Here is a 26498-nt window from a genome sequence, read left to right on the forward strand (position 1 = left end):
GAAAAAAAATCTCAGACAACAACAGGCAATAAAGTTAGCATCACGAACAGTGTACCACTACTTCATTGTACGTTCACTGCAACGGCTGAAAGTGCAAAGAAACTTCTCCGTACAGAGGAGAAGGCCAAAGTGAAAGCCTTTGACCACGGAGACCATGCGTGACCTTGGTACAATTCGACGAAGCGACACAGTATCTCCGAGATCCACTCCATGTAAACGGTGACTAATCACGACACCCTGACACTAGTCAGATAAACCCCAGCAACGGGACTTGCCACACAAACAACCCGCACTTCAGATCTTTAGCTTCCACAACAACAAGGCTGACAAACTATCCCCGACCACAGAAAAGCCTAAGGAGTCAGAATGACCCACTGTAACATGGCGTCTTGGACGAGATCCTGAGCAGGAAAGGAGAATAAAAGGATTCTGGTGTTGTGTTTGGTTCTGCTTCTGAAACTCGTCCGCCCCTAGAGGGAGCCCGAGGATCGACCTCTTTCCCTCCTACTTTTTCTCCTCAGGAACTGGATCTGCAGCAGCACAGAGGATGCGGAGGTGTCTGTGGACCACAGCTGTTCCCACACGGCACAGGGCCCACGTGCCGGTTCCTGCTTACTTTAGAGACCCGATCCTCCTCAAAGGACAGGTGTGGACCGAGGAGAGGGCTAGCAAGTATTCTTCCTCTTCTCCTGCCTTGGTGATCTGTATCAGCCTTTCCATCCACTACTCGGAACATTCTAGAATTCGTTCAAGGGTTTGTGGTTTAAGGCTATTTAAACCTAACCAGGTAAGGAAGTTTCTTCTTGGGTGGAACAGATACTCCCACAGGGGTTGTGTTCTAGGGTCTGGGGACAGACCACCCACTCACAACAAAACAGTCGCTCTCACCTGCTCTACCTCCTCAGCGCCTCTTGCGACCTGGGATGCCCGAGGAGGAGGGGTGGTGTATACTTGGCATGTAAAAGACCTGACCCCTGGCTATGATGCCATGCTAACACCCATCTTAAAGCAAGCAATCCTATGAGGGCGTCTAGGTTGCATACTTACATATTCTAATGCGGAGTTCTTAGAAGTTAACTCTTTAAACTCCCTCATAAACATCCCCTTGACCTTCTCCATCTCCTCGAGTAACTTCTCCTTCTCCTCCTCTTTCCATCTGTCAAACAGCTTCAGAAAGTCTTCCTCTTTTGTTTTCTGCATTTCGTAGTCCTGAAATTTTTTTAGCATGATGTCACTAGGGGCTCTGGATATAACACATGTGCAAATTTTTCAAACAAATCATAGCTTCACCCCAAATCTGTTAGTATTTCTTCTTTGAATTAGACCTGTAGTAACACTTTCCAAAGCCACTGGCCTGTACCCAGTGATTCTTCCATATCAAAGCGCAGATGGGGAACAGGCAGATGGCTCAGTGGGTAACGGACACACGCACACCCACATACATGTACTCTATAAATAAATGCAAGTAAACAAAAGCAAACCACATTTGGAGTCTGGAGCTCTGGCTTGGTGGTTAACAGTGCTTGCTGCGTAAGCATGAGGATCTGCGCTCAAGTCCCTGACACCAATGTACACACCCAGAATGGCCCCATACAAGCTTACAACCCTGTGCAGTGCGAGTCACAAACAGGAGCACTGCTGAGGCCTGAGGGCATTCAGCCTTGACCAGGTTCAGTGAGAGATATTGTCTCAAAGGAATAAGGACTCTGGCCCATACGAGTATGCATACATGCAACACATATCATGCTTAATACACACATATATCATACACAGACGATACACACACTCACTCTCTCTCACACACACATGCTGACATATACTGACACAGACACATTGACTCACACTGACATAGACACACACTGACACAGACACATTGACACACACACTGACATAGACACACACTGACACACACAGACACACACACTGACACACACACTGACATAGACACACACAGACACACACACTGACACACACACACTAACACACACACACACTGACATACACACACTGACACATACACACTGACACACACACACACACCATGAAGTCAGCATGCCTCTTTTCCTGCATTAAAGTACTTGTCATTGCACCATCTCCAGGACAGAGCCCTGTGTTCTACCTTAGAGAAGCGGACTGCATGAGAGTGCTGTGCAGACTCCAGCTGAGACCTAGTGAGCTGCAGCTGTTCCTTCAACATGTCGATCTCCTTCTGGAGCCTGTCGGTCTGGGCCTTTGTATTATACTCTGTGCAAGAGAAGATCTAGTTAGAATACGATATCTTATGAATTCACCTGAACACTCACGGGGCACAGTTCTAAGGTTAAGACAATGGAAAACGCTCTCTCTCCCTTGGGACTGCCACGAGCCCAGTCCTGTTCTTTACTGTTTGTCTGGAGCCCTTTGTGTGACCAGACACTTCATTAGTTTCAGTGGCTTCTTTCCGCCACTCACTGTACTAAGGTTGGTTATTCAACAGGGTCACCGTGAGATCCTTGTTCAGGGAGTGAGCCCGGTGGTTCTGACCCACGAGTGCTCAGGACTTTTTCAGAGATGTCCGTCTCACTCAAAGCAGAGAGGCAAGGGCTTCACCTTCAAGTAGCACAGTACTGAAACTATAGAGTCACCATGATTTGCACTCCCACCCAAGATCCCCGAAGTCCCCTATCAGCGATCACTGAGAGGGCTGGGGGATTCGAGACGCAAGCTGGGGCAGTCGTCTGTCAACTAGGGCGCAAGCGAAGAACTGAAAGGCGGTGGTGAAAGGAAGGACACGTCTGTACATGTACTTACACGAGGATGTACACATGACTGAATGGTATACATGTGCTGTGAGTGTAGACATGAAAGGTATGGGAACCAAAGCAGAAAGTCAGAATCTCAAAGATGACCTGAAGAAACAATACTCGTTTCAGAGTCGGAAGCGCTCTCTGACACGAGTATGAGGTGGGGTAAGATACTGAAACAGAGAGAGAGAGATCAGTTTCATACCGAAGAATGGTGGGCCACTTACAAACCGCTCAACAAACACTTCCATGTTCCCAATACACCGCTTACTTGCATCGGTGGTCCGCGGTTCTACAATGAAACTTTCTGCCATCTGATTTGCTTCTACTACAAAGCATTGTGGGCAGGAATACAAACAGACTGGCCCCAGTGGAAGAAAATCAGTACAATTGTTGAAAACGCTTCTGTAGGTTACGGTGGCCCAAAGTCTGGTCTGCTTGGGGAGGAGGGGATGCTCTAGTCTTTGAGAAGACGGGAGCCTGTGGGAAGCCTGACTCCTTGGGTAAACCACAGAGCACTCTCCCATTTCTGGGTCTTTATTTCTACCTCTACCTTCTGGTTATTTTCCATCAGCACCCAAACATGCTAACTCCCACAAAAGACAAATTTCTCTTGTCTCGACATTTCAACTGAGGTGATGTGTCAGGTCTCTGGCTTTCCTTCCCAGCACACATGGAGAACATAGATTGGTTAAGAGCATTTCCTCACTGGCTCTCAACTCAACTCATTCAAACTGACATGTGGTCTTTATCAGTTCTTTGATGTTTCGATGTCAAGGCCAACTGCTGTGCAGCTACGGGACGCTCCCCATCTGCATCCCAGTCTTCTTTGCCTCTCGAACATCTGATACACTTGACCACTGCCACCTTTTCGGAACCTTTCTCCCCTTACTGCTCAAGACAATGCCTACCTAGGTCACCCTCATTGCCACTCTCTTCCTGTCCTTCTTGAGGAATAAAGTTATGTGAGGGGGTGGGGCTAGTATTGACCTTGGGTCTTCTGATCTCTAACTAGATGACTTCAGCCAGCCCAGTCCTCCAGTGACTTCCAGATCCTTCTATCTATCCATCTATCCTGGGCCTCCATTTTCAAACACCAGCCGCGTGACTCACAGATGTAAATGTGTAAGTGTGTCCAGTGAAAACTCTCCTATCTCCTCTCACTTTTAAGCTCCCTCCTACCCCCTAGCCTAGCCCTCTGTCACAGAAAACATTCTTCTAAACATGAGTAGGTCCTCATAGGTCTCTCACTTTGACCCCCAAGTCATAGCTCTGTAGGCTTTGTGTCAACAACGTGTTCTTTTTCTCCCCCTCTGCCCCAGAAGCACCTGGTCCAGGACTCTCTCTTCTCTCACTTGGATCTCTATGCACTGCCTTATTCTGCCAGCTTCTGCTATTGCCCTTGCAGACCATAGCTTTATCTCTATCTCGACCTCCTTCTATCATCGACAGCCAGAATGGTCTCTGTAGGGCACTATTCACATCATCGTTCTCCTCTGCAACAAACGTCATCCCCGTACTGTAACGCCCACCGGCCAGAGCCTTCATGGGCTCTTGAGATCAGTCCTCCAAGCCTCCAGCCCTCTACACACCTCTGCCTTACTCACCCCACTCCTCCAGTCTCCTTGCTGTTCCTTAAACACACATCCCAGCCTCTCCTCCCGCCCCTCAGTACTGAAGTCCATGTACTCTGGACCTTCATTCTCATCGGACTGTGGCTTCTTCATAGGATCTCACGCTGGTTCGACATGGCCTCCTCAGAGAGCTTCACAGAAAACCTGAGGGGATTCTCCCTTTGTCCTGTCTTTGCATTTGGCACTTGGAAAACACCATACTGGGTTTAAGTGTCTCTTGAGCCCTCTGTTAGAACACAAGACTTGACCCTGGACTTCTCCAGTCCACTCCCAGCCGTGGGGTAGGTAGGGCACTGTGAACACGCACCTAAGGGGCTCAATATTTACTCCCAGCCTATGAGACTTTCTTTCACGAGGACTGAGGGATGCCCTGAGCCACGTCTCCTTGAGAAAGGGGAAGAGGACGGAATGAAAACAACTCTGAGCACAGAGTTCACGCTTACCGAGGTGAGAGTCTTCAGTGTGGCGGCGCTGGATGTGGCTTTGTAGGAACGCTTGGTTCATAAAGGCCTTGTCACAGAAATGGCACTGGAAAGAAAGCAGCAAACGCAAATGTCTGCCGTGAGTTTCCCCACCTGCTCACAGTTAAAACTGGGGCTCTGAAGCATGCCTTATGGTGGCTTTCTTCCTAAAAGATACAGGATGCTGGCTATGATATTAATTCAAAGGGCAAATGTAAGGTTATGTAATGTAAGGGATGCCCTTCCAAACTGAAATAAGTCAGTGGGATATATTTTTTTTTGACAGCTGAAGCAAACCTTCTGGTAATTTCTGGAAGCCCTGGCGATGTTGCTTGTACATGGGGTTTCTGTCTTCTTATCACCAATTTGTTCAAGGCAGGGGGAGAAACCTCACCAGAAACCAGCCCTGCATAGGATTAAACCTTGGCATAGGATTTCCAGCTTCCAAATATTTGCGGAAATAAATTTCTGTTACTGAAGCCAACTAATTGATGGCATTTGTTATGGCAGACGTACTAGCTAATACAGGTGTAGTAGGGGTGTGTGTGTGTGTGTGTGTGAAATGTTTTGAAGCTAAAAACATTCTCCTGTGAATATATACTTTCAGAAAAACATTTCAAAGATAAATGGTATACAAAAAACATAAAGGAGAACACAGGGACAGAAATATTTCCTCTGGAAATGGATGGAGGGAAACTATTTTTAAAAATGAAGGGTATGAGTTCTGGGGGTTGCTCACACTCCGGGGGATGGTCCCGCACAGATCTCTCTCTCTCTTAAACTTTCCCCAAAGTAGAGCATGGAAAAAGAGCAAACAGCAGCGCACATCGCATCCAGGAGGCGGGGCTTGTCAGCTGCACTGTTCGTTCTACACATTCTTTTTAGGTTATTATTACTCAGTCCATGGTTTGTTCTTATGGTTTTTCCTTTTAAAATCTTCTATATATGGAGATCCGGCATATGGTTATTTTGATTTTTCTGTATATTGTAAAATTTATACAACAAAATGCTGAGGAAAAAAGGGCAATGTACACTGTCATTGTGACCACTTTATACACTCTGACTGCATAAAACACGTCACACTCAGGTTCCCAATGGGAAAAGGGCCTGCAGGAAGCAGACGTCCTTAAATGTTTCATTTTTACTACATAATTTCTGTGATTTCTTGAAGCAGAGGGATGAAGACAAAGAGAAGGAATACAGAAATGGGACTGGGATGTCTGAAGGTGTCCTTGACTGCATGGGCTGCTCAATCTCTTTGCTGAGAACCCAAAGCCTCTGCAATTGAGAGAGGTGAAGAAAACCTAAAATGCTGGCAGTCATGTGACTTCTGTCCTCTCGCAGTCAGCCAGCTCTGGTGCTTGTCTTGTGTGCCACAGGGCTCTCTGTACGGCAGTCTCAGGCTTTGGCTAAAAGAACTATGTTAAGCAAGGCCACACAAAGCTCATTAACAATGGCTACGATGTAGGTATGATTCCATCTCCATTCCGCAGAGCAGAAACCTACGTACAAATGGTGATTTGTTAAGGTCTAGCAGTTGAGACAGTAGTAGTACACACTTTTCAGTTTACAGCAAAGTCTACCAGACAGGTCAGAAGAGAGGTGCCATGGGATGGAATGTGTCCATCAGTACATAAATGATTCACACGCCCATCTTCTGTCTCAGTCCTGACAGCAGCCTTCTAAGTCAAGGGATTTCTTATACTCTGAAAATGCACACAGTCCCTCAACAAATTATCTTAGACTGAAGGTATGGAAGGGTTTGAGAGAAAGAGAGAAGGAAAGGGAGGGAAGAGGAGAGGGAGAGGAGGAGGGGAGGGGGGAGGAAGAGAGATTGAGAGAGAACACACACACACACACACACACACACACACACACACTCTCAATCTCACATCTCAGTCCATCTGGAGCCTTTTGTAGCCCGAGGACAGACAGACTTATTTAACTCACATTTTCCTACAGAATCTAATTCTGTTGATAGTCTCAACCACAGCATCAGAAAGGTGTGGCTGTTTCTTAACAAGGGGAGGTCCTCATTCCACACCTCTGGAATCAGAATCCCCAAGACATCATAATCTCCTGGCAGGCAATGGAAGGCCACAAGGAATGCTTGGCCATTAGAACACATCTCCAATTTAAAAAAATGTAAATATGTGTGTGTACGCACATGTGTGTGCATGCATGCATGTGAGTGCGTGCTGGAAAGGTGGCTCCGTGGTTCAGAGCACTGGCTGCTCTTACAGAGGACCCGAGTTTGATGCCCAGTTGCCAAGTGGCAGATCACAACTGTCTATCACCACAACCCCAGGGAATCTGACTTCCCTCTTCTGGTCTCTGCTTGTATTGTATGCATGTGATATATGGACATATATGCAGTCAGAAGAGCCACACACATAAAATCAAAATAAGTACGTTTTAAAAATATACACATATATATACAGCCGGGCAGTGGTGGTGCACGCCTTTAATCCCAGCACTTGGGAGGCAGAGGCAGGCAGATTTCTGAGTTCGAGGCCAGCCTGGTCTACAAGTGAGTTCTAGGACAGCCAGGGCTATACAGAGAAACCCTGTCTCAAAAACAAACAAACAAACAAACAAACCAGAAGCTTATAACATAGTAGGTTTCCATGTGACTTTTCTACACATCCTTAGTGTTACCTCTCTTCCTTTGTGTCTGCTGTACTCTTCCCTGCCCCTCCCCACGTACGCTCCCCTCCTTACCCCCACATCATACTGTCTGTCCTCCCCCCTGATGCACTTTCTCCTCTTCTAAGGGTTCCTCGTTCTAGTCTCTTGGCTGCTACAGGTACTCTATGCTAAACTGGATCTACAGATTCAGAGCTAGGATGGACATACGAGAAAGAACATGTGTTTCTTTTCTGGGTCTGGGTTACTAAAAGTAGAAAAAAACACATGAAACTAGAATAGTAATTAGTAAAGTTATACTGACCAGTTTGCATACAAAGTTCACAATTTCATTTTTCCTTACAGATAAATAAAATTCCATTAGGTATATGTAGCTCAGCCTTATCATCCATCCTACAACTGATATTCATCGAATTATCCCTATGCAGAGAGATAATGCTCCTCCAAGAAGCCTTACCTTATCAAACAAAAAACCCAGGGGCAGGTGCAGGGAGACCCTACAGAGTTGCTAGGGGTCCCAGAAACCCTCAATAGTTTATTGCAGGTGCTCTTGGTTACCTACTAGAGCGCGATTGTAAGACCCACACTTTGGGTACGGGACTTGGGTAAGTCACTCTGGCACTAATCTGGAAGTTTCTCTGCTGCTGGCTAGTTTTCACGGTGCTTTAAGGTGCCGTAGAGGCTGCTGAGGGAGAAAGGGCATCAACAATCTTACTGAGCTGTGAGTCCTGAAAACCATAATAGCAATCACCCTGGAAAGATACGCCAATTAGTGCCACAGTGCCATGAATGTCATGGGGTAACCAACAGCTGGGGAGGTGCCGTGGAAAAGAAAGATAGATCGCAACAGCCGGGTATCAGGAACTTTCCTTAGAGACAGTCTCTCCGAGACATGATGAGGCCATTGCATCCGTGAACCATGGCCGCCAGCATAAGACCTGAACAGGATCAAACTGGTCAGCACAACAGCCTGGAGAAGGAACAGGCTTCTGAGACCCTGCACTAGCTCAGGAGTTATTGGCAGAGGGACAGTCAAGTTTTCTTCCGTGGTGTAGTTTGCCCATGTTCCAGTAGAGGGCTACCTACACATGCCACAAAGCCCTGGGTTGGATTATTTTTCTGGCAGTAGGTTGATTAATCAGTTTTAATCAATTAAAACCCGTGACTGTAACCTAACGTCAAATGACTAACCTAACTCAAGTATCTTCCGTAAAATGTTTTAGCGACCAAGTATCACCTGGAGTCTCAACACTTGCTGTGCGTTCTCCATTCACAGGTGTAGTCTTTGAACACCCGAATCACCCCGTGCACCCCCACCTCCACCTTGGCCTTCTTCACCTCCACTATTCAGTGAACTCTTAAAGTGGTGTGAGGGTTCACAAGAGACAACAGGAAGCCATAACTCAGCACTGGAAAGTCGCAAGGAAAACTGAATCCATGCCTCCACGGGGCCCTCACACATGCTACCTGTCTTATCGCATGGAACTCCTCATCCTGACAGGCTGCTGCTGCTGCTAATGCCCTGTTTCCAGAGAGGACAGTGTGCTTAGGAATGAAACATTTCTGCAACATTGCCGTGGAATCACATTCAGACCTATGCAGTCTAACTGTGAAACTAAGAAAGGCGTGTCATTGAAACTCAAGAAGAACGAAGACCAAAGTGTGGACACTTTGCCCCTTCTTTGCATTGGGAACAAAACACCCATGGAAGGAGTTACAGAGACAAAGTTTGGAGCTGAGACGAAAGGATGGACCATCTAGAGACTGCCATACCCGGGGACCCATCCCATAATCAGCCTCCAAATGCTGACACCATTGAATACACCAGCAAGATTTTCCCAAAAGGACCCAGATATAGCTCTCTCTTGTGAGACTATGCCGGGGCCTGGCAAATACAGAAGTGGATGCTCACAGTCAGCTATTGGATGGAACACAGGGCACCCAATGGAGGAGCTAGAGAAAGTACCCAAGGAGCTAAAGGGGTCTGCAACCCTATAGGTGAAACAACAATATGAACTGACCAGTAACCCCAGAACTCGTGTCTCTAGCTGCATATGTAGCAGAAGATGGCCTAGTCGGCCATCATTGGAAAGAGAGGCCCCTTGGTCTTGCAAACTTTATATGCCTCAGTACAGGGAAATGCCAGGGCCAAGAAGTGGGAGTGGGTGGGTAGGGGAGTGGGGGGAGGATATGAGGGACTTTTGGGATAGCAATTGAAATGTAAATAAAGAAAATACCTAATTAAAAAAAAAGAAAAAAAAAAGAAAGGCGTGTCGTTTCACAGATAGCAGAACACCTGTCCACCTAGGTAGGAAAGGGTGATGTCATCTGTCCCACATGAACCCACACCTGCCCCACCAGAGTCAACGCTGGCATTCAGAGAGACACCTGTGCTAAGGGTTGACAGGCGCCACAGGTTTGATAGAGTCCTTACCTTTACATATTCACGCGTCAATCCTACTTCGTATTTGTTAGAGAGCTTTCAGTCACACTCATGGTTCGCCTGTGAAAATCTTTGCTAACAATTATTTCTATGGCGACTGGAAGAATGAGAGATAACATTTTGCTAGATGTGTTAATATTTCACTAGACTGTGACCCAACCTAGGGAACAACACACTTCCTTTAAATGTTTAAGAACCGATTCTCTTCGCTATACAGAAGAAAGCAACCTCAGCACTCTTTATAGGTGTGTGAATTTCACGTGGTGTTTGTAAAGAAAGTCACTACTGAGGACATCAAGTATCCTTTGAAGAGAGTGCCTCCTAGTGTCTACCCAAGGCCAGACCCTGGGCCTTCCTACCAGCATGATTTCCCAGCCGCTGCTCCCCAGGATGCCATCCACTGCTTTCAGAGTTCCTGGGATTTGTCTTAGGCACTTCTCTGCCCTGCACCCACTTCTGCAACCTTGAAACCTGCGTCGTCGGCTCCCGCGTTCCCAAGGACAATTAAAGAGCACTTATCCTAAATGTATTATAAGACCCATTCTGTCAACCTGTCCTTTACTATCTTTTTAATCAAAGTTTGTCCTTCCTTCAGCTACTCACAAGTTAGATGAGCCTCCTCACCTAAAACCCCAAATGCTCCAAAGCATAGACATCACCCTACAAGTATAAAATTCCACACCCAATCCAAGTGATGGGTCTTGGTTTGGGTCTCGTGGGCTGAGGAACCCCCACTGCTCTTGCAGAGGCCCCAGGTTAGAGTCTCAGCAAGCAGATTAAAGTGCTCATAAACCACTCGTAACTCCAGGTCCAGGAGAGCTGACCCTCTCTGGCCTCCTCAGGCCCCTGCACACGCTCATGCAGACTCACGCAAATATGTATAAACACAAATATACATATATAAACTTGAGTCCCAGCCCCGGGTACCTTGTAAGATGAATGTTAATTAAATATTCCAAATTTCAAAACATTTCTGACCCTAAGCATTTCTCAACCTGTACACTGATTTCAAAATTGCAATATGGATCCTGGGCTCAATGTCTAATTCATAACAGAGGGAGATTATGATTTGAATAGAAAAAGTCCTTAAGTGCTAATGCTAGTATTCTTGTCCTGGGGAACTGTACACATTGAGAACTTCAGGAGTCTAACTCACTGTGACATGGTTCCTATGCAGGAACCAAACAGGGACAGAGGGGACTCAGAAGTGGGCCAAATGCAGGTAAGAGGGGCTGGGTGAGGGATCCACTAAGGTTCTATTTTGGCACTTTTCTGTCATTTGAAAAACACTTCAATTCAAGGTGGGGGAGGGGCTCACATCTTAAATCCTATTCCAGGTCTTTTGGGAGCCAACTTCAATAGCCATGTGCACACAACTGGACTGTTCACAGCATCCATTGTAAAGAGGAAACAGGCTCAACAGCCAACATTTGGATAACTCCATAAGCCCTGCAGACAATATTAGATATTTAATTATTAATTCCTTGGTGGCTGCAGAAGGCAATGAAATATTTTTGCTGTTGATTAAAGTGACCGTTTTGGCCTTAATCTGTTTTCTTTGAGGGGGAAAAATCTCTGTGCATAATGGAAAGGATAGGTTCCTAAAGGGAACTGGCCCTGCACAATGTCCCACCTGGTAATAGCTGGCCTTGGCCTCTATCATCAGCTGCTGCGTGGACAGCATCTTCTTCCTGCGTTTACACTCCTCCTTAAGAAGCTTGATCTCGCCAGCCTGCTTGGTGAGCAGCTGCTTGCTCTGCTCATAGTCGATCAGGCTCAGGCGCAGCCTCTCCTCCACCAGGTTTAGCTGCGAGGTGAGGAACTCCTGCGAGTGCATCAGGTATTCGATCGTGAGCTGCGCCAGGCGGATCAGCTTCAGTAGCACTGGGTCTACCCCTGACTGGCAGTGCGGGCACTTCTCGTCCTCCAGCTTGCAGAAGGTGATGTTCATAATGTTCTCCTGCAGTGTCAGGACGTCCACGGCGCCGGCAACCTTGTCCACGTCGATGGCGCTCAGCCGCCTCCAGTCCACGCTCTCCAGTCGCGGCCGGAACTGGAAGAAGGGCAGGGGGCCCGAGGCCGCGCTGGGGGGGACAAAGGCCATGGGGGCCGCGCCTACGGCAGAGGCGTCAGGCCCCTCGGGGCTGTTGGCCAGAGGGTAGTAGACGTGTTTCTGGAAGGGCTGCGGAAGAAGAGACAGCGCGGCGGGAGGCGGGGGATGGAGAGCTAAGAGTCCAGGAGAACCCCGACCGTCCCTGCCCTGCATCCCGGGACAGACACCTCCGGCCACGTGCATCTTACCATGCTTGCAAGCCAGTCCGCCGCCTAGGCTTGCGCTGGAGGGGCGGAGCAGAGTCGTCTTCCCAGCCCTGGCCGCCTCGGGGCCGCCGCCGCCACTCTCCTCGTGAGCCTCAGATGGCCCAGACCCCCGCTGCGGCGGCGGCGGCGGCCTAGGATCTGGGCGTCCAGGACGTTGCTATGGCAGCGCCCTGCCCCGACCTGGAGTACAGGGCGTGTCCGCCCACGCGCGTTCAGCATGCGCCCAGGGACCTGTGGGACCAGAAAGACAGAGAAGACCTCTTGGACCAGCAGGAGACACCACAGGACTCGTCCACCTGTGTGGTGGGCATCTCTTGGCCGCCACCTTCCCTGACACCACCCTCCCTGGTTTCAAGAGGGGGCCCAGTGAGTCCCTAAAACATGCGTGGGGTCACGTCTCCAAGTCCTAGCTGTGGTCTTCTGGCCATCCATCCCTATGCTAGCGTTAGGTTCTGAGATTAGAAATACACATTTGTCTCTTTTTCACAGGTTGGGGAAACGTGTAGCAACAAAGTAAGTATAGAGTTAAGTGAGGGCTTAAGGACCGGAAGAAAATCTGGGGTGGGGCCTTCTGTATTTTGACTGTGGTATTAATTATGCGGATGTATACATTGACATTTGCCAACTTTAATGGAATTGTATTTTTAAAATTAAGGGTGCGTTGTGTGCATTACTCCACAGTAAGGTTACACTTGTTCATTCCTCAGCCTCTCTAAATGCCTTACTTCCAACGTTCTTTTAAAAGGTCTTGCTCTCCCTCTGTGGGCTGGCAACTCAGCGTTGACAACTTGTCAGGTCACAAACCAGATAACTCGCCCAGTGTATGCAATAGCTTGCCATTCCAATTTTGAAATTAAAAAAAAAATGTCATTCAACATATCTTAAAATGGTGAAGTTAAAAACGGATGGGAACTTCGACCTTCAGCTTTCTATCAAGATTTACCGGGCTACAGTATTTACCTTACAAATCTGTGTTGGTGCTGCATTCTTTAAAAAATTCTAGCAGTGACTTGCAGACCCCAGGCCTCTCATTGTAGGGGTCTTCTGGAGGCTGCCTGTGGTTACCTCCGGGATCAAGGAGCTGAGGAAAAGCCAGGCATTCCTCAATCCACCAGGGAGGCCCTGCTTGGACCAACCATCAGGAAAATTTTTTTCTTTCCTAACAACCAAATACGTGAACAGAAGAAAGGAAAATACAATTCACAGTAACTATCTGGAAGTAAAGTTGGAACCAACTATTTTGAGCACTTTCCATAGTAATATAAATACATCCACATGAAAGTGTCCAGGAAATAAAACATACACTTCATATAAGGCACACATTCACAAGATTCTGAGGCAATAAGAAAATCACATTTTACTGCAACCTAGCACAGAAGCCCTAAGAATATAGACCGTTTTAAAGACTGGTTCTTTCATATTTTTGATGCCTAGCTTAGAACACATCTGCTGACCCTAGCCCTCAGTTTCCCCGTGTGGGTTACGGACCTGGCAGGTTTGTGGATTCTGGGCTCCATCCACTGGGCTGGCAGGATCAGCGGGAACAGGAGAGGTGTGTCGCTCACCGCTGTGTTTCAAGCACCTAGTGCAGAAAGGAAAGGCCGTTCAGAATGTGCTTGGTTAATTAAAAAACAAAAATCAAAAACGGTCGACTGACTTAGGTGTTCAGTAAAGAAGATAATGGCTCCAGGCTCATACCCTTCTATTTTCTTTGCCTTTGCCTTGTTAAACGGGTGAACCTTTGCTCTGTTCCAAAGGCTCTCTAGCTGAACGTGGGAGAGGCTCCCGCGCTTCCGCAGCAGACCCAGTAAGAACCGGTGCAGGCCCAAGGTCTTGGCAGTCCATGAGCTTAGGGCATCTGCAGTTAGCCATCCTTACCCCCTAGGTCGAATCCGCCACAAGATGGCCGGAACAGGAAGGCAGGGGGCATACTTTCCTGTTCCCCTACTCCCACCCCAGACTGGGTTCCCAATCCTGTGCAGCCTACTGTTCTGGGCACACTGCACTGTACTGCTGGCCTGATGAACCCGAAAAGACAAAGGCTTGGGAAGCCGGGTTGAGGGGAGCTGCAGATCTGCAGTCTTGCGGATCTCAGCAGACAGAATAGGGAAGAAGGCCCGACTTCGCCAACAGAGATGCAAGATGCTCTGTGTGGCTGAAGTCCGGCGGACGCCTGGAGCATCCTAGACCTCGGCTCACCCCAGCTGCGCGCTCCTGGGCGAAAGCCGGGCGCTGCAAGGCACGGGGAGTCACGGGGGATCCAGATCCCGGGATTGCTGCTGGCGCAGAGGCGGGGCTCGCCGAGGCCGAGGAGCAACTGAGCAGCAAGAGGCAGGCGGGCTCCTTCTTCCAGGGCGCAAGATAAAGCGTGTCTGGTCCGGGCAAGTTGTGACGAGGCGGGTAGCCCAGCGTCGCTCCTTGTCCTCCCAGGCTCCAGGCCGTGGGTGGCTAAGGCTGCCCCACCCCCCTCCCGCCCCCTCCCCTCTACGGTCTTCTGGTGGCCTCTTCTCTCCGCTTACCCGGCTCCTCTGGCAGCTGGGCGGGACCGCCCGCGCTTAGACCGCAGCACTAAAAAACGCTCCTCCAATCCCGCAGCTGCTGCAGACACGTGATGCTACGCTGAGCTCTGTTGCTGGCTCTGGGTGCTAGCCCCGGGAAGACTTTTTCAAAAAGAACCCAGATTCACTTCTTCTACAGGGTAGCAATTCTCTCTTTCAGCTCGCTGATTCCTCTGAAGGGCAGGTGTGATTTTTCTTCTCAGAAAAGTTGCATTTTAACTGGAGATGTCTGCAGATAAAAGAGAGCTTCAAGGGTCTAATGCGGATGTGCTCTAGAGCTAAGAAAAAGTGTGAACATCTCTTTAATCTGAAGTTGGAACTATGATCCTGCTGGAGAGAAAGGATCCCCGTATGCTCAATAGTGCCTCTCATAAAAACACCCTATCTAAGGGGATGATATTCACTCAAGATGAGTGTTGGATTCCGAAACTAACAAGATGACAGAGCAGAAGTCGGCAGGAAGTAGGTTTTTTTTTTTTTTTTTTTAAAGATTTATTTATTTGTTATATGTAAGTACACTGTAGCTGTCTTCAGACACTCCAGAAGAGGGCGCCAGATCTCGTTACAGATGGTTGTGAGCCACCATGTGGTTGCTGGGATTTGAACTCTGGACCTTCGGAAGAGCAGTCAGGTGCTCTTACCCACTGAGCCATCTCACCAGCCCAGGAAGTAGGTTTTTAACACACTTGATGGAAGTCCATATTCTGCCTTGAGAAGGGTAGGCTGATTCCATGGCAGGCTTCAGATTAGCAGTTAAGGAGACTAGGCTTAAATCTCTGTTTTTAAGAACTGGGCAATTGGTCCAGAGAAGTCCAGGCCTCAGAAGCTGCCCTGCCAGCTGGTCTGAGGCAAGGACAATGGGTCAGCAGCAGTTTCCAGATTTCCTCAGCTACAACGGCAGCAACAGTTTCCAGACCTCCCCAGCAACAGTTTCCAGACCTCCCCAGCAAGTTTCCAGCTCCCATACCCTGGTAATGGAATGCCCATAGAGATGGACCTAACAGATGGAGGTCACCTACCTCAGCATCCCCTAATGTGCTTTAAATCAGGCCTGCGAGCTCACTTGGTTGACTCTCCATCTTGGAAGTGGGAGACCCCAGCATGGTGGACTTCTGCAGAATAAAACATTCTGCGTTTACATACTATTTGAGTCCAGGGTATCATTCTTCAGCGAATCATGGACCCTTGCAACCTGAAATCTATCTTATATCTGGTCTTTCAGTTAACTGAGATCTATTTAAATTCAATTCGAAGAATTAGAAGAAATCACAAATGCGGGAGATATTAGCACAAAATAATGTGCTGGTTAGTTTTCATCAACTTGACATTAACTATGGTCACCTAGGAATACAGAATATACCTAATTAAAGAATGGCCTCCATCAGATTGGCCTGAAGGCCTGTCTGTGGGGCATTTCCTGTGTTACTGTTTGATGTGGGAGGGCCCAGCTCACTGTGGTGGTTCCACTTTTGGGCAGGTGATCCTGAATTCACCCCTCCCCCTCCCCTCCCCCTCCCCCTCCCCCTCCGCCATCTGATTGAACTTGAGGAGTAAGCCCGTAGGCAAGCACTTCTCAGAAGTCTCTGCTCCAGATTCTGCCTCCAGGTTCCTTCTTAAGTAACTACCCAGGCTTCCCTTCTTGACAGATTGTGTTCTGATAACCAAGCCAATGTAAAGCAAGTGAGCCCTTCCCTTCCCAGGTTGCTTTTGGTCACAGCTGTTGTTATGGTTTATATATGTTCAGCCCAGGGAGTGGCACTATTAGAAGATGTGGCCCTGTTGGGATAGGTGTGGCCTTGTTGGAGTAGGTGTGTCATTGTGGGTGTGGGCTTTAAGACCCTCATCCTAACTGCCTGGAAGCCAGGATTCTGCTAGCAGCTTTCAGATGAAGATGTAGAATTCTCAGTTCCTCCTGCACCATGCCTTCCTGGATGCTGCCATGTTCCCACCTTGATGATAATGGACTGTACCCCTGAACCTGTAAACCAGCCCCAATTAAGTGTTGTCCTTATAAGAGTTGCCTTGGTCATGGTGTCTGTTCACAGCAGTAAAACCCTAACTAAGACAGCTGTTATCTCAGCGACAAGAAAATAACTACATGATATGTAACAGTTACCTCTGAGAATGAAACATTCCAAGCTGCAGGGAAGCTCTTTAAACAGAAAGGTAGACAACTCAAAAGAACTTCAAGAAGTCCCTGAAACTGATCAGATTCACTAGGCTCCTCCCCACCATAGTAAGCAATAAAAGTTGAGAGTCCTTCTCAGAGAGGGTTAGGCTGTGAAGACTCTCAGATGAGACTAGCTGTAAAGAAGATTCTGAGACCAGACCAGCAGCTGGGGAGAAGCAGAAACCAGCAGACTTTCCCTGGAAGAAGTTTAGAACAGTCGCTTGGAAAGGGCTCTCTCCAATCTGGTGAGTTCCCTGCAGGCTGTGCAGTGTGCCCCTGGTTCCCCACTTTTGTGAGCTGTCACCCATGCAGGGGTGGCCCTTGGTGGTGCAACAGAGTCATTTCTGCTCCTATAAGTAACTTTAATAAAATTCATTGGTTCACCAAGTTGTATTTTGGGGGTATCATAGGTTGGTCTGCTGTGGTGTTCTGATCTGAGACAAGTAGACGTGTTGCATTTCCTCAGAGAAAGCCTTTCACACAACACCAGGACATAGATCTACAATCATTTTTAAATGTCTAAACAAATGTATTAAAGAATTTCAAAGTGTTAATAGTGTGTATTATACAAAAACATCCATAGTTTGTTATCTGTAAAAAATCCATTTTAACTAAGCATGGTGGTGCACACCTTTAATTCCAGAACTTGGAATTCATAGACAGGAGGATCTCCGTGAGTTTGAGGCCTGCCTAGTCTACATAGTGAGTTCCAGGACAGTCAGGGCTGCATAGTGAGACTATGCCTCAAAAAAAGAAATCCACTTTAAATATAAAGATTATGTATAGATTAAATATGGCAATGTTATCAGCCAACTAAAGGTTAAGGTGTGTAAGAGATGGCTGAGGACCCCCAAGACCAAGTTCTGAGCACAAAGGAGATTTATTTGCCCTCAGAGGGACAAAGGGCAAGGAATAAGAGACAAAAACAGAACATAGAAGATAAGGGAGAGGGCTGGTGAGATGGCTCAGTGGCTAAGAGCACCCGACTGCTCTTCCAAAGGTCCAGAGTTCAAATCCCAGCAACCACATGGTGGCTCACAACCATCCGTAACGAGATCTGACTCCCTCTTCTGGAGTGTCTGAAGACAGCTACAGTGTACTTACATATAATAAATAAATAAAATAAAAAAAAAGAAGAAGATAAGTGAGAAGGGGAAGGGAACAAGGGAGAAGGGGACAGATTATCTTTCCTGGGGGAGGGAGGGTCAAAGGACTGCCTCTGGGTAGAGAGGAGACAGACATGGCACATGGGCAAATGACAGTTTATAAAGGTAACAAGGGAACACCCCTGTTAAGATGAGGTGTTTAGTTTTAATTGGGAATGTTAATTAGGTGAGCCAAAGGGTTGTATCTTTGGGGATAGCTTTAGAAACATAATCTAACAGTTTTTAGCAAGGCAGAGGAAATGAGAAGGCAAGACCTGCCAGAGCCATCCTTGCCATGCTAGAGCTGGCCAGAGTCCCTTAAAGGTATAGGGTTGTTTGGTTTTGAAAAAGTCTCATGTATTCCAGGGTGACCTCAACTTGCTGGCATGTGCACTCTCCAATTTATGTAGTGTTGAATAACAAGCCCAAGACTTTGTCAACACTAGCCAAGTACTCCTCCAATGGAGCTCTTTCCTTCACCCAAGACTTAGGGTTCTTGCGAGAAGTTACAACAAGGCAGGTGACACCAAGCAAAGGGGTTTTCCTGAACTATAGTCTAATGGAATACATGAGGAAGACTTTATACATAGGCTGTCAGAGAAGATGGCGGACAGTAGCCCCAATGCTGTCCCTGACAGTCTCGTGTGGATGTTGCTTGATGCATCAAGATGTTGATGCTTGCACATACCTTGTTTGTTTTCTAATTGTTGCACCAAAGTTTGTGTTTGGCAATGACACTAAGTCCTGTTCTCTTTACAAGGCTTGCAGAGGATGGGGAGCATCACTGTAACTGAGAAAGGCTAAGCATGTGGCCACTTTGCTCATACAGGTTTGCAGGGAAGTCTTTCACATCTTAGAAGGACCTTAGGGCTGGTGAGATGGCTCAGTGGGTAAGAGAACCCGACTGCTCTTCCGAAGGTCTGGAGTTCAAATCCCAGCAACCGCATGGTGGCTCACAACCATCCGTAACGAGATCTGACTCCCTCTTCTGGAGTGTCTGAAGACAGCTACAGTGTACTTACCTATAATAAATAAATAAATTAAATTAAAAGAAGGAAGTTAGCGGTTATCTAGTGAGTGTTATTTACTAAGGTAGTGAAGTCAGGGAAGATAATACTGTTCACACTTGGACATTTCTGCTCCTCTTAAGTCACGGGGACACTGTTTCAAACTTCCGTTTTAAAAATCACTTAGTGTGTGCACGTATGTGCATGCGCCCGTGTGTGTGTGCACATGCACGTGTGTCGGTGTACACTTATGTGTGCCTGCATGTGTACACACATGTGTCTGTGTGCATGCATAAATGTGTCGTGCAGAGCACTCGCAGTCCCATATTCTCAGCCCTTGGGGCCATCGCGAGTCTTTGCATTAAGCACTGCCCTCTGCAATGAGAAGCTTCTTTGAGCAAGGTTGAGAACAGCACTAGTGTATAGGTATGAGCATCGATGTGTGTAAGTCAGTTTTGGAGCATGTAGTGTATAGGTACCAGCATCGATGTGTGTCAGTCAGTTCTGGAGCATGACCGTTTAGCAAGGTAATACCTGATAGGTTCTGTGATGTGGCCTATGAATTCCCTGGCCATGGGTTTTGACTATGTTTACAGTAGCAGCATTGAAGCTCTCCTGGGAAGAAGACCTTAAATCCAACCAAGAGAGTAGTCAACTGCTCTGTGTTCTAACTTAATTTCTGTTTAATTTCCTACAGCAACTTGGGGAGGAAAGGGCTTATTCTGGCTTTTGGGCTTTAATCCATCATCAAGGAAACCCAAGGTAGAAACTGAAAGCAAGAGCTTGAAGTAAAAACCACAGAGGAGAGTGTTGCTTACTGGCTTGCTTCCCATGGTTTGCTCAGCCACCTGTGTGTGTGTGTGTGTGTGTGTGTGTGTGTGTGTGTGTGCTTTTTCAAGACAGAGTGTCTCTGTGTAACAGCACTGGCTGTCCTGAAACTCACTTTGTAGACCAGGCTGGCCTCGAACTTGCAGAGATCCACCTCTTGAAAGCTGCTGGAATTAAAGGCATGTGCCATCATGCCTGGCTCAACCACCTTTCTTATACAGCCTAAGTCTCTCTATCCAGAGATGGCACTGCCCACACTGTTAGGCTCCTACTACAACAATTAGTCATTAAGAAAATACCTCATAGGGGCATAGTGCCACACAGGCAGATCTCTGTGAGATAGAGGCCAGTCTGGTCTATAGGTTGAGTCCAGGATAGCCAGAGCTACATAGTGAGATACTGTCTTGAAAAGAAAATGCTCACAGATATGGCCTTGGGCTAATCTGATTTGGGGAATACTTCTGTTGAGATTCCCTCTTCTCAGCTGAATCTAGGTTTGTATGAAGCAGACAGCAGCTGAAGATAACTATGATAATCCAATAAACACCCTTGCCAGTATTGTGGCAGTGGGCACATCGGAGGATGGACCAGCAATGGAGCATGCAGGCTGCAGATCTGGGTGTCTTTTCTCCCCCAATAGCCCACACAATACTTTCCAGCACTATGAAAAGTAGCCACAGGGAGACTGTTTCCTGGTCAGGTTAAGATTATATTTCATGTCCTGTAAGGAAAGTATGTGGTGTCCTCTGGAACAGCACCTTACCACTTGTCTTTGTTAGGGTTTTACTGCTGTGAACAGACACCGTGACCCAGGCAACTCTTACAAAGGCAATGTGTAATTGGGGCTGGCTTACAGGTTCAGAGACTCAGTCCATTATCATTAAGGTGAGAGCATGGCAGTGTCCAGGCAGGCATGGCATTGGAGGAGTTGAGAGTCCCACCTCTTGTTCTAAAGGCAGCTAGCCTGAGAGTGTTAAAGCCCAAGCCCACAGTGACACACTTGCTCCAACAAGGCCACACCTCCACACAGTGCCACTCCCTAGACTAGGCAGACTCAAACCACCACACCACTTAATTAAGATAATCAACCAAGAACAATGGCAATAGCTGTATTGTTCTGAAGGACTCTCAGACTTCCGTGACCAATAACTTGTAGGGCGGTAACCCATGATTTGCACTGGGGCTTCATTTAATAACCCATGTCTTCTTAGAGTAGCACTGTCCATGGGGGGCATTTTAAAAATACTTAAAATTTTTATTTATACATCTGTTTGTATGCATGCCACATGTGATCAGGTACCAGCAGAGGCCAGGAAGGGGGCGGGGGGTTGAGTTGGATCTGGTGGAGCAGGAGTTCCAGGCAGTTGTGAGTCATACAATGTGTGTGCTGACAAGTGAACCTAGGTCCTCTGGAAGCAAGTGTTGTTGACCACTGAGCCATCTTTCCAGCCCCAAGGCATTTTGTTTTTCAGGATATAAATTAGCAAATTCCTACATCTTCTTTGAGTCCCTAATTCTTCAATACCCTACCGGAACAAGCTAGATTTGTATTCTGGTTGCCATATCAATAATGGGGCTTGGGGTTTGAGGTGGGAATCATCAGTTCTCCATTGCAAAGTTGGCAAACTTTGCTCTCTCTGCTGGGGATGGCAGGAGGAGGATAGGAATCTATACTGTGTGAGCACTTCAGATCCCTTCTCTGAGTTGCTGTTGTGCTTGCTTTGGTGTGCAGCTAGACTCTACAGAGATATGCCTGCACCTTGGGTCTCTGATGCAGAAGGGCCAAAGGGGGAAGACAACACTGGGAAGGCTCAACAGGGAAAGAAGGTCCTGGGCAAAGCCTGACAAGTTCACTCTTGAGAATACAACTTTCAAAAGCTGTCCTCCGACTTTCACCTGCCACACACACACACATGCACACCACATACACATAAGCACACCCAAAGACATACACACACACAAGCATACACCCAGACATACCTACACACAGATATACGCACATATACACCCTCACTGACATACATAGAGACATACAGTCACAGACACACACACAAACACACACAGAGATATACACACACTCGCAGAAACACACACTTACAGACATACACACTCACACACATAGATACATACACAACACACACACATTCACACTCATGCATTCTCATACAGACACAGACATACACACAGAGACATATACACACACACAGACATAGACACACACAAACATAAACACAAACCCATACCCTAACAGTCACACACACAGACAAGCGCATACCCAGATACATAAGCATGTACACACACACACACACACACACACACACACACACACACAGAGCAGGGAACATCATGGAAGAAGAGGCAGAAAGGCTGTAAGAACCTGAGGCTGGGAGGAGCGCTGTGAAATGCTTTGGATTTGTCATGGCTGTTACACGCATGGTTACCTGTATGACTTGCCAAGATAGAGCCAGCAACAATCAAATCATGGGATGGGGAGAGCTCCCAATCCTAGTTGAGAGGCTGTTAGCAGTTCATGCCTCGGAAACGAGATCCTTTTCTTTGGGGTTGTGGCCCTGGTGGATAACCTAATGCCCATGTAAATGTAGGCATTGTTAATTGGACTCAGTGAGTTATGAAGAAAAAAGAAAAGGCATGAAGCTGTGGGGGAGCTGTATTGTGAGAGCCAGGAAACAGGGGTGTTGGAGGGAGTCAGTAGATAGGATCAAGATACAGGGTGTCTCTGTGTAGCTCTGGCTGTCCTGGACGTTGTTTTGTGGACTGGACTAGCCTCAAGTCACAGAGATGCCTGCTGGGATTGAAGCCGTGCTCCACCACTGCCCAATTAAAAAAAAAACAGAACAAAACCAAAACTGTGCCTAATCAAGAGGCAGAATAGGCCTCGGGTGGCCTCCAGTGGCCCTTGGGTGGCTCTGGGCAAGCAACCCTTTACCCTCTGTGTCCAGCATGTGATAATGCAGGTATAGAGAATGCAGAGGTAGAGTGGTTGCTCTGCCTAGAATTAAATGGGTACCATAGGGTATATAGCCCAGAATACATCTAGGGTTTCACTTTCACGATATAGGCACCTTTGAGTTCTTCAGGAGCCACTTGCCATATCTGCACAACCACACTCACGCAGGCACACATGCATGCACACAACCAAACAGACACACACACACACACACACACACACGCAGTCACACTTGCACACACACAACCTCACAGGCACACACACACACACACACACGTACACACACACACATGCAGTCACACTTGCACACACACAACCTCACAGGCACACACACACGTACACACACGAGTGCACATGGGTACACACACAACCACTCAGGCGGTTTGATCTTACTCCCACAGCTGTCTTCTCAGTGCTCTCCTAGTCCTGCTTCCTGCCTGTCCTCACGGCTTTCTGTGCACAGGCACCTGGGGGTGTGTTTACTTGAGTAGTGGTAACTTACCTGTGGCCTCAGGACGGGAAATAGGACTTCTCCCCTAGCAATCAGCTTCCCTAATCATGAGCCCCCCCCCCCCCAAGGATCCACTCTGAAGAAAGGGCAATCCTCATTCTGTGTCCCTGAGAATCCCTATCAGATAGATCACAGACACTGTAAGATATGCTATAAAATCTACGGGGGGGGGGGGGGAGGGAGAAAATAGATTTTCTCCCCCACCCCCACCCCCACTCTCCCACTCTCAGGATAAGCTCATCCACGTTTGCATTTGAAGCAGACTCCTAGTACTCCTTAAGCAACAACGGTTTTATTATGGAAAGTTTCAAATTGTCAACATCCTGCTTAGAGGTGTGTTTGCTGCATTCATCTGATCAGCTCTTGCTCTGTGTCCAGCTGGGCTTAGTTGGCTTTTGTTCTCAACCCTGAGACTCCTTGGTCAAAGTCAGCAATCCTCTGTCTCCCTGCCCTTCCTGTCTTAGCCTCTCAGCTCACGTCTTCCTCTTTTCAGATCCACACTTCAGTCTTCGGTTATGTGGGAATCTATACCCTCCTTGGCTTTCCTTCTAATCTGGGTGCATCTTGCAGGCTCTCCATCTTTTGCTCTGTCCTGGGTGCTGTTGCCCTACTCCTCTCCCTCCCTCCCACCCCCACAGTTCTGTTTGGTTCTCTTTATACCTTGTCTTTAGGTGATCTTATCCACTCATGTTTCATGATTGTAAAATTTCTCTTCTCTGTTGTCTTCTCCCAACTCCAAATGCGGAACAACCATCTATTTTATATTTCTTCTTTGATGTCTGTGATGGTTTGTATATGCTCGGCCTAGGGAGTGGCACTTTTAGAATGTGTGGCCTTGTTGGAGCAGGTGTGTCACTTTGGGTGTGGCCTTTAAGACCCTCATCCTAGCTGCCTGGAAGCCAGGATCTCTGCTAGCACTGCTAGCACTTTGAAGCTTCTTAGCTTCCGATGAAGATATAGAACTCTCAGCATCTCCTGCACCAGGCCTGTCTGGATGCTGCCATGTTCCCAACTTGATGATAATGGACTGAACCTCTGAACCTGTAAGCCAGCCCCTATTAAGGTAGTATTCTTGATCCTTTCAGTGGTCTGATCCCTATTTGTTACCATTTGCTTCGTGTAAGTTCTGCAGTTTAGCTTGCTTCAGTCTCTGCTGCTGTGTTTGTCTTTCCTCTTCTGTTCAGTTTAGTGTGATAATCTCCCAATCACATTGCTTGACCTCTAAAGTTTGTCAACAAACACTCCCATGAGGTAAGTTCTTTGCTTGAAACCCTTTGGTAACTTCCTGCTTTCAATATAATATTTAGACTACTTCTGACAGCCTAAAAGGTCCTTGATAAGACAGCTCCAGCTCAAGATGGCTTGCTTGAACAGGTTCTTGTGTACGGTGGCGAGGAACAGAGAGCACACTGAGTTGTGATTGGGTTTCAATGCCAGTTAGACAATGTGATGCTCCTGTGACACTGGACAGAGGCAAGAGGGGCAGCTTCCGCTGGCCTCCTCCTTGGCCTCCTCCTCCTCCTGTTCTTCATCCTACTCCTCCCCCCTACCCCCTGAGCATACTGGATTGCGTTCACTAGGTTCCATCTCTTGATTGCATCTCGTGCCCAGTACTTTGACCTTTCCATGGGCTTAGCCGGATGTGACGTAATCCTCGGACGTAGCGCTTGCTTTCTACCTCTTGCGGCCAGGTTACATCACTGTACTTTGAGCACCTGGCCCCCTGCTGCAGTGCCATTTTGGGAGGGTGTAGAGCCTCTGGCACATAGGGCCTAGCTAGCTAATGTAGGCTTTCAGGGCTTTTAGGGCCTTGACAGTTACAGCGCAGCCTTGCTTCCGGTCCCATCTCCGCTTCCTAATTCCACAAGATGACCGAGGACGGTATTCCTCAGGCTTTTATTTCCGCAGCTGCCAAGCGCTCCATGCTTGATGCACTGATATCCTCTGCGACTGTGAGCTAATCAAGCCTTTCTTCCTTGTCAGGTCACAGCCGCGAAAGCAGCAGTAGACGTTATTTTTTGTAAAACCATCTTTTGTCAAGGGATGCTTTGTGTATTGTAGTTCTTATATACAGGATTTTTAGGTGTTTGCTCAGTGACTGTTGAGAGGCTCTCAGCACTCCTTGCTATTCACAGTCTACAACACAAATATATTGTTTTAAAAAACAATTCCTCTTCTTAGGAAACTTTCCAGTTCTTCTTTTCAAGGCCAGAAGCATAAGCCACATCGAGGGAGCATACACAATTGTTGTCACTTTTTCTTTTTTCTCATTCAAGATACTTCAATGTTTTGTTGGTTCCTTTGGCCAGAAGTTCCTCACTTGTGTGGGGTCTTCACTTGAGGGCAGTGGGCTTGTCCACCACCTTTGCACTTCACCTTGTGAGTCATGTGTCTCTGTGTATCTCAAACAAACACATTTCAACAACACCTGATGCTTCTTCATTTTGTTCCTTTTTAAAAATTTTATTATTTTTTTATTTTGCTCCTATATTTTGCTTCTTTATTTGCTTCTTTATGTTGCTCTTTAGCAACATCTTTGGACACTACTACAGTTTAGAAGAACATTAACCTGCTTCATAAAACTTCACTGTTGAGGGTTTACAGTCTACAGATGAGGACATTGATATAATAGCCCTGATTCCCTGAATCTAAATAATGCGCTTTTCATCAAGGCTCACAAGGGACTCATTTCTTCCAACCAGGAACTATTTCCTTTACATTCTATTTCTCTCTCTCTCTCTTTTCGGTGGGTGTATAAGAGAAAAGTTTATTCCAAACTAAGGCCATTGCTTGGGAAAGCAGAGGGCTAATACTGAAAGTAATGGGCAGGGACTCTGTTATGTAGGGTGAGCTAAAGGCACTGGAAGCATTTCAAGGACGCATCAACAGATACTTGGTCTAGGGCAGGAAATAGCCCCAGAAACCATTAAGCCAATCTAAAAGAGAGACAGGGTTTCTCTGTATAGCCCTGGCTGTCCTGGAACTCACTTTGTAGACCAGGCTGGCCTCAAACTCAGAAATCCTC

At 47.3% G+C, this 26498-nt stretch overlaps 1 protein-coding gene across 8 annotated transcripts in view; it reads right to left on the reverse strand.

Annotated features, from left to right (window-relative positions):
- Positions 1-14835, reverse strand: part of Dzip1 (DAZ interacting zinc finger protein 1) — a 49630-nt gene extending 34795 nt beyond the window's left edge. For 2 of the 8 annotated variants that reach the window (XM_021182554.2, XM_021182553.2), the window contains exons 1-8: positions 14486-14735; positions 13775-13868; positions 13247-13445; positions 12269-12517; positions 11601-12149; positions 4861-4945; positions 2120-2244; positions 1048-1209 (exon numbers count right to left, since the gene is read on the reverse strand). In XM_021182554.2, coding sequence (XP_021038213.1) covers positions 1048-1209; positions 2120-2244; positions 4861-4945; positions 11601-12149; positions 12269-12271 — 924 coding nt within the window. In that variant the 5' untranslated portion in view covers positions 12272-12517; positions 13247-13445; positions 13775-13868; positions 14486-14735. Of the gene's footprint in view, positions 1-1047; positions 1210-2119; positions 2245-2790; positions 2882-4860; positions 4946-5617; positions 5769-6828; positions 6909-11600; positions 12150-12268; positions 12518-13246; positions 13446-13774; positions 13869-13984; positions 14136-14485; positions 14736-14805 lie in introns of those variants that run through there. The other 6 variants (XM_029468836.1, XM_029468835.1, XM_029468834.1 and 3 more) reach the window with 6 other exon arrangements.
- Between the last annotated feature and the right edge of the window lie 11663 nt (positions 14836-26498).

This window comes from Mus caroli, chromosome 14, assembly GCF_900094665.2.
Source record: "Mus caroli chromosome 14, CAROLI_EIJ_v1.1, whole genome shotgun sequence".
In the NCBI taxonomy this organism is placed as follows: Eukaryota; Metazoa; Chordata; class Mammalia; order Rodentia; family Muridae; genus Mus; species Mus caroli.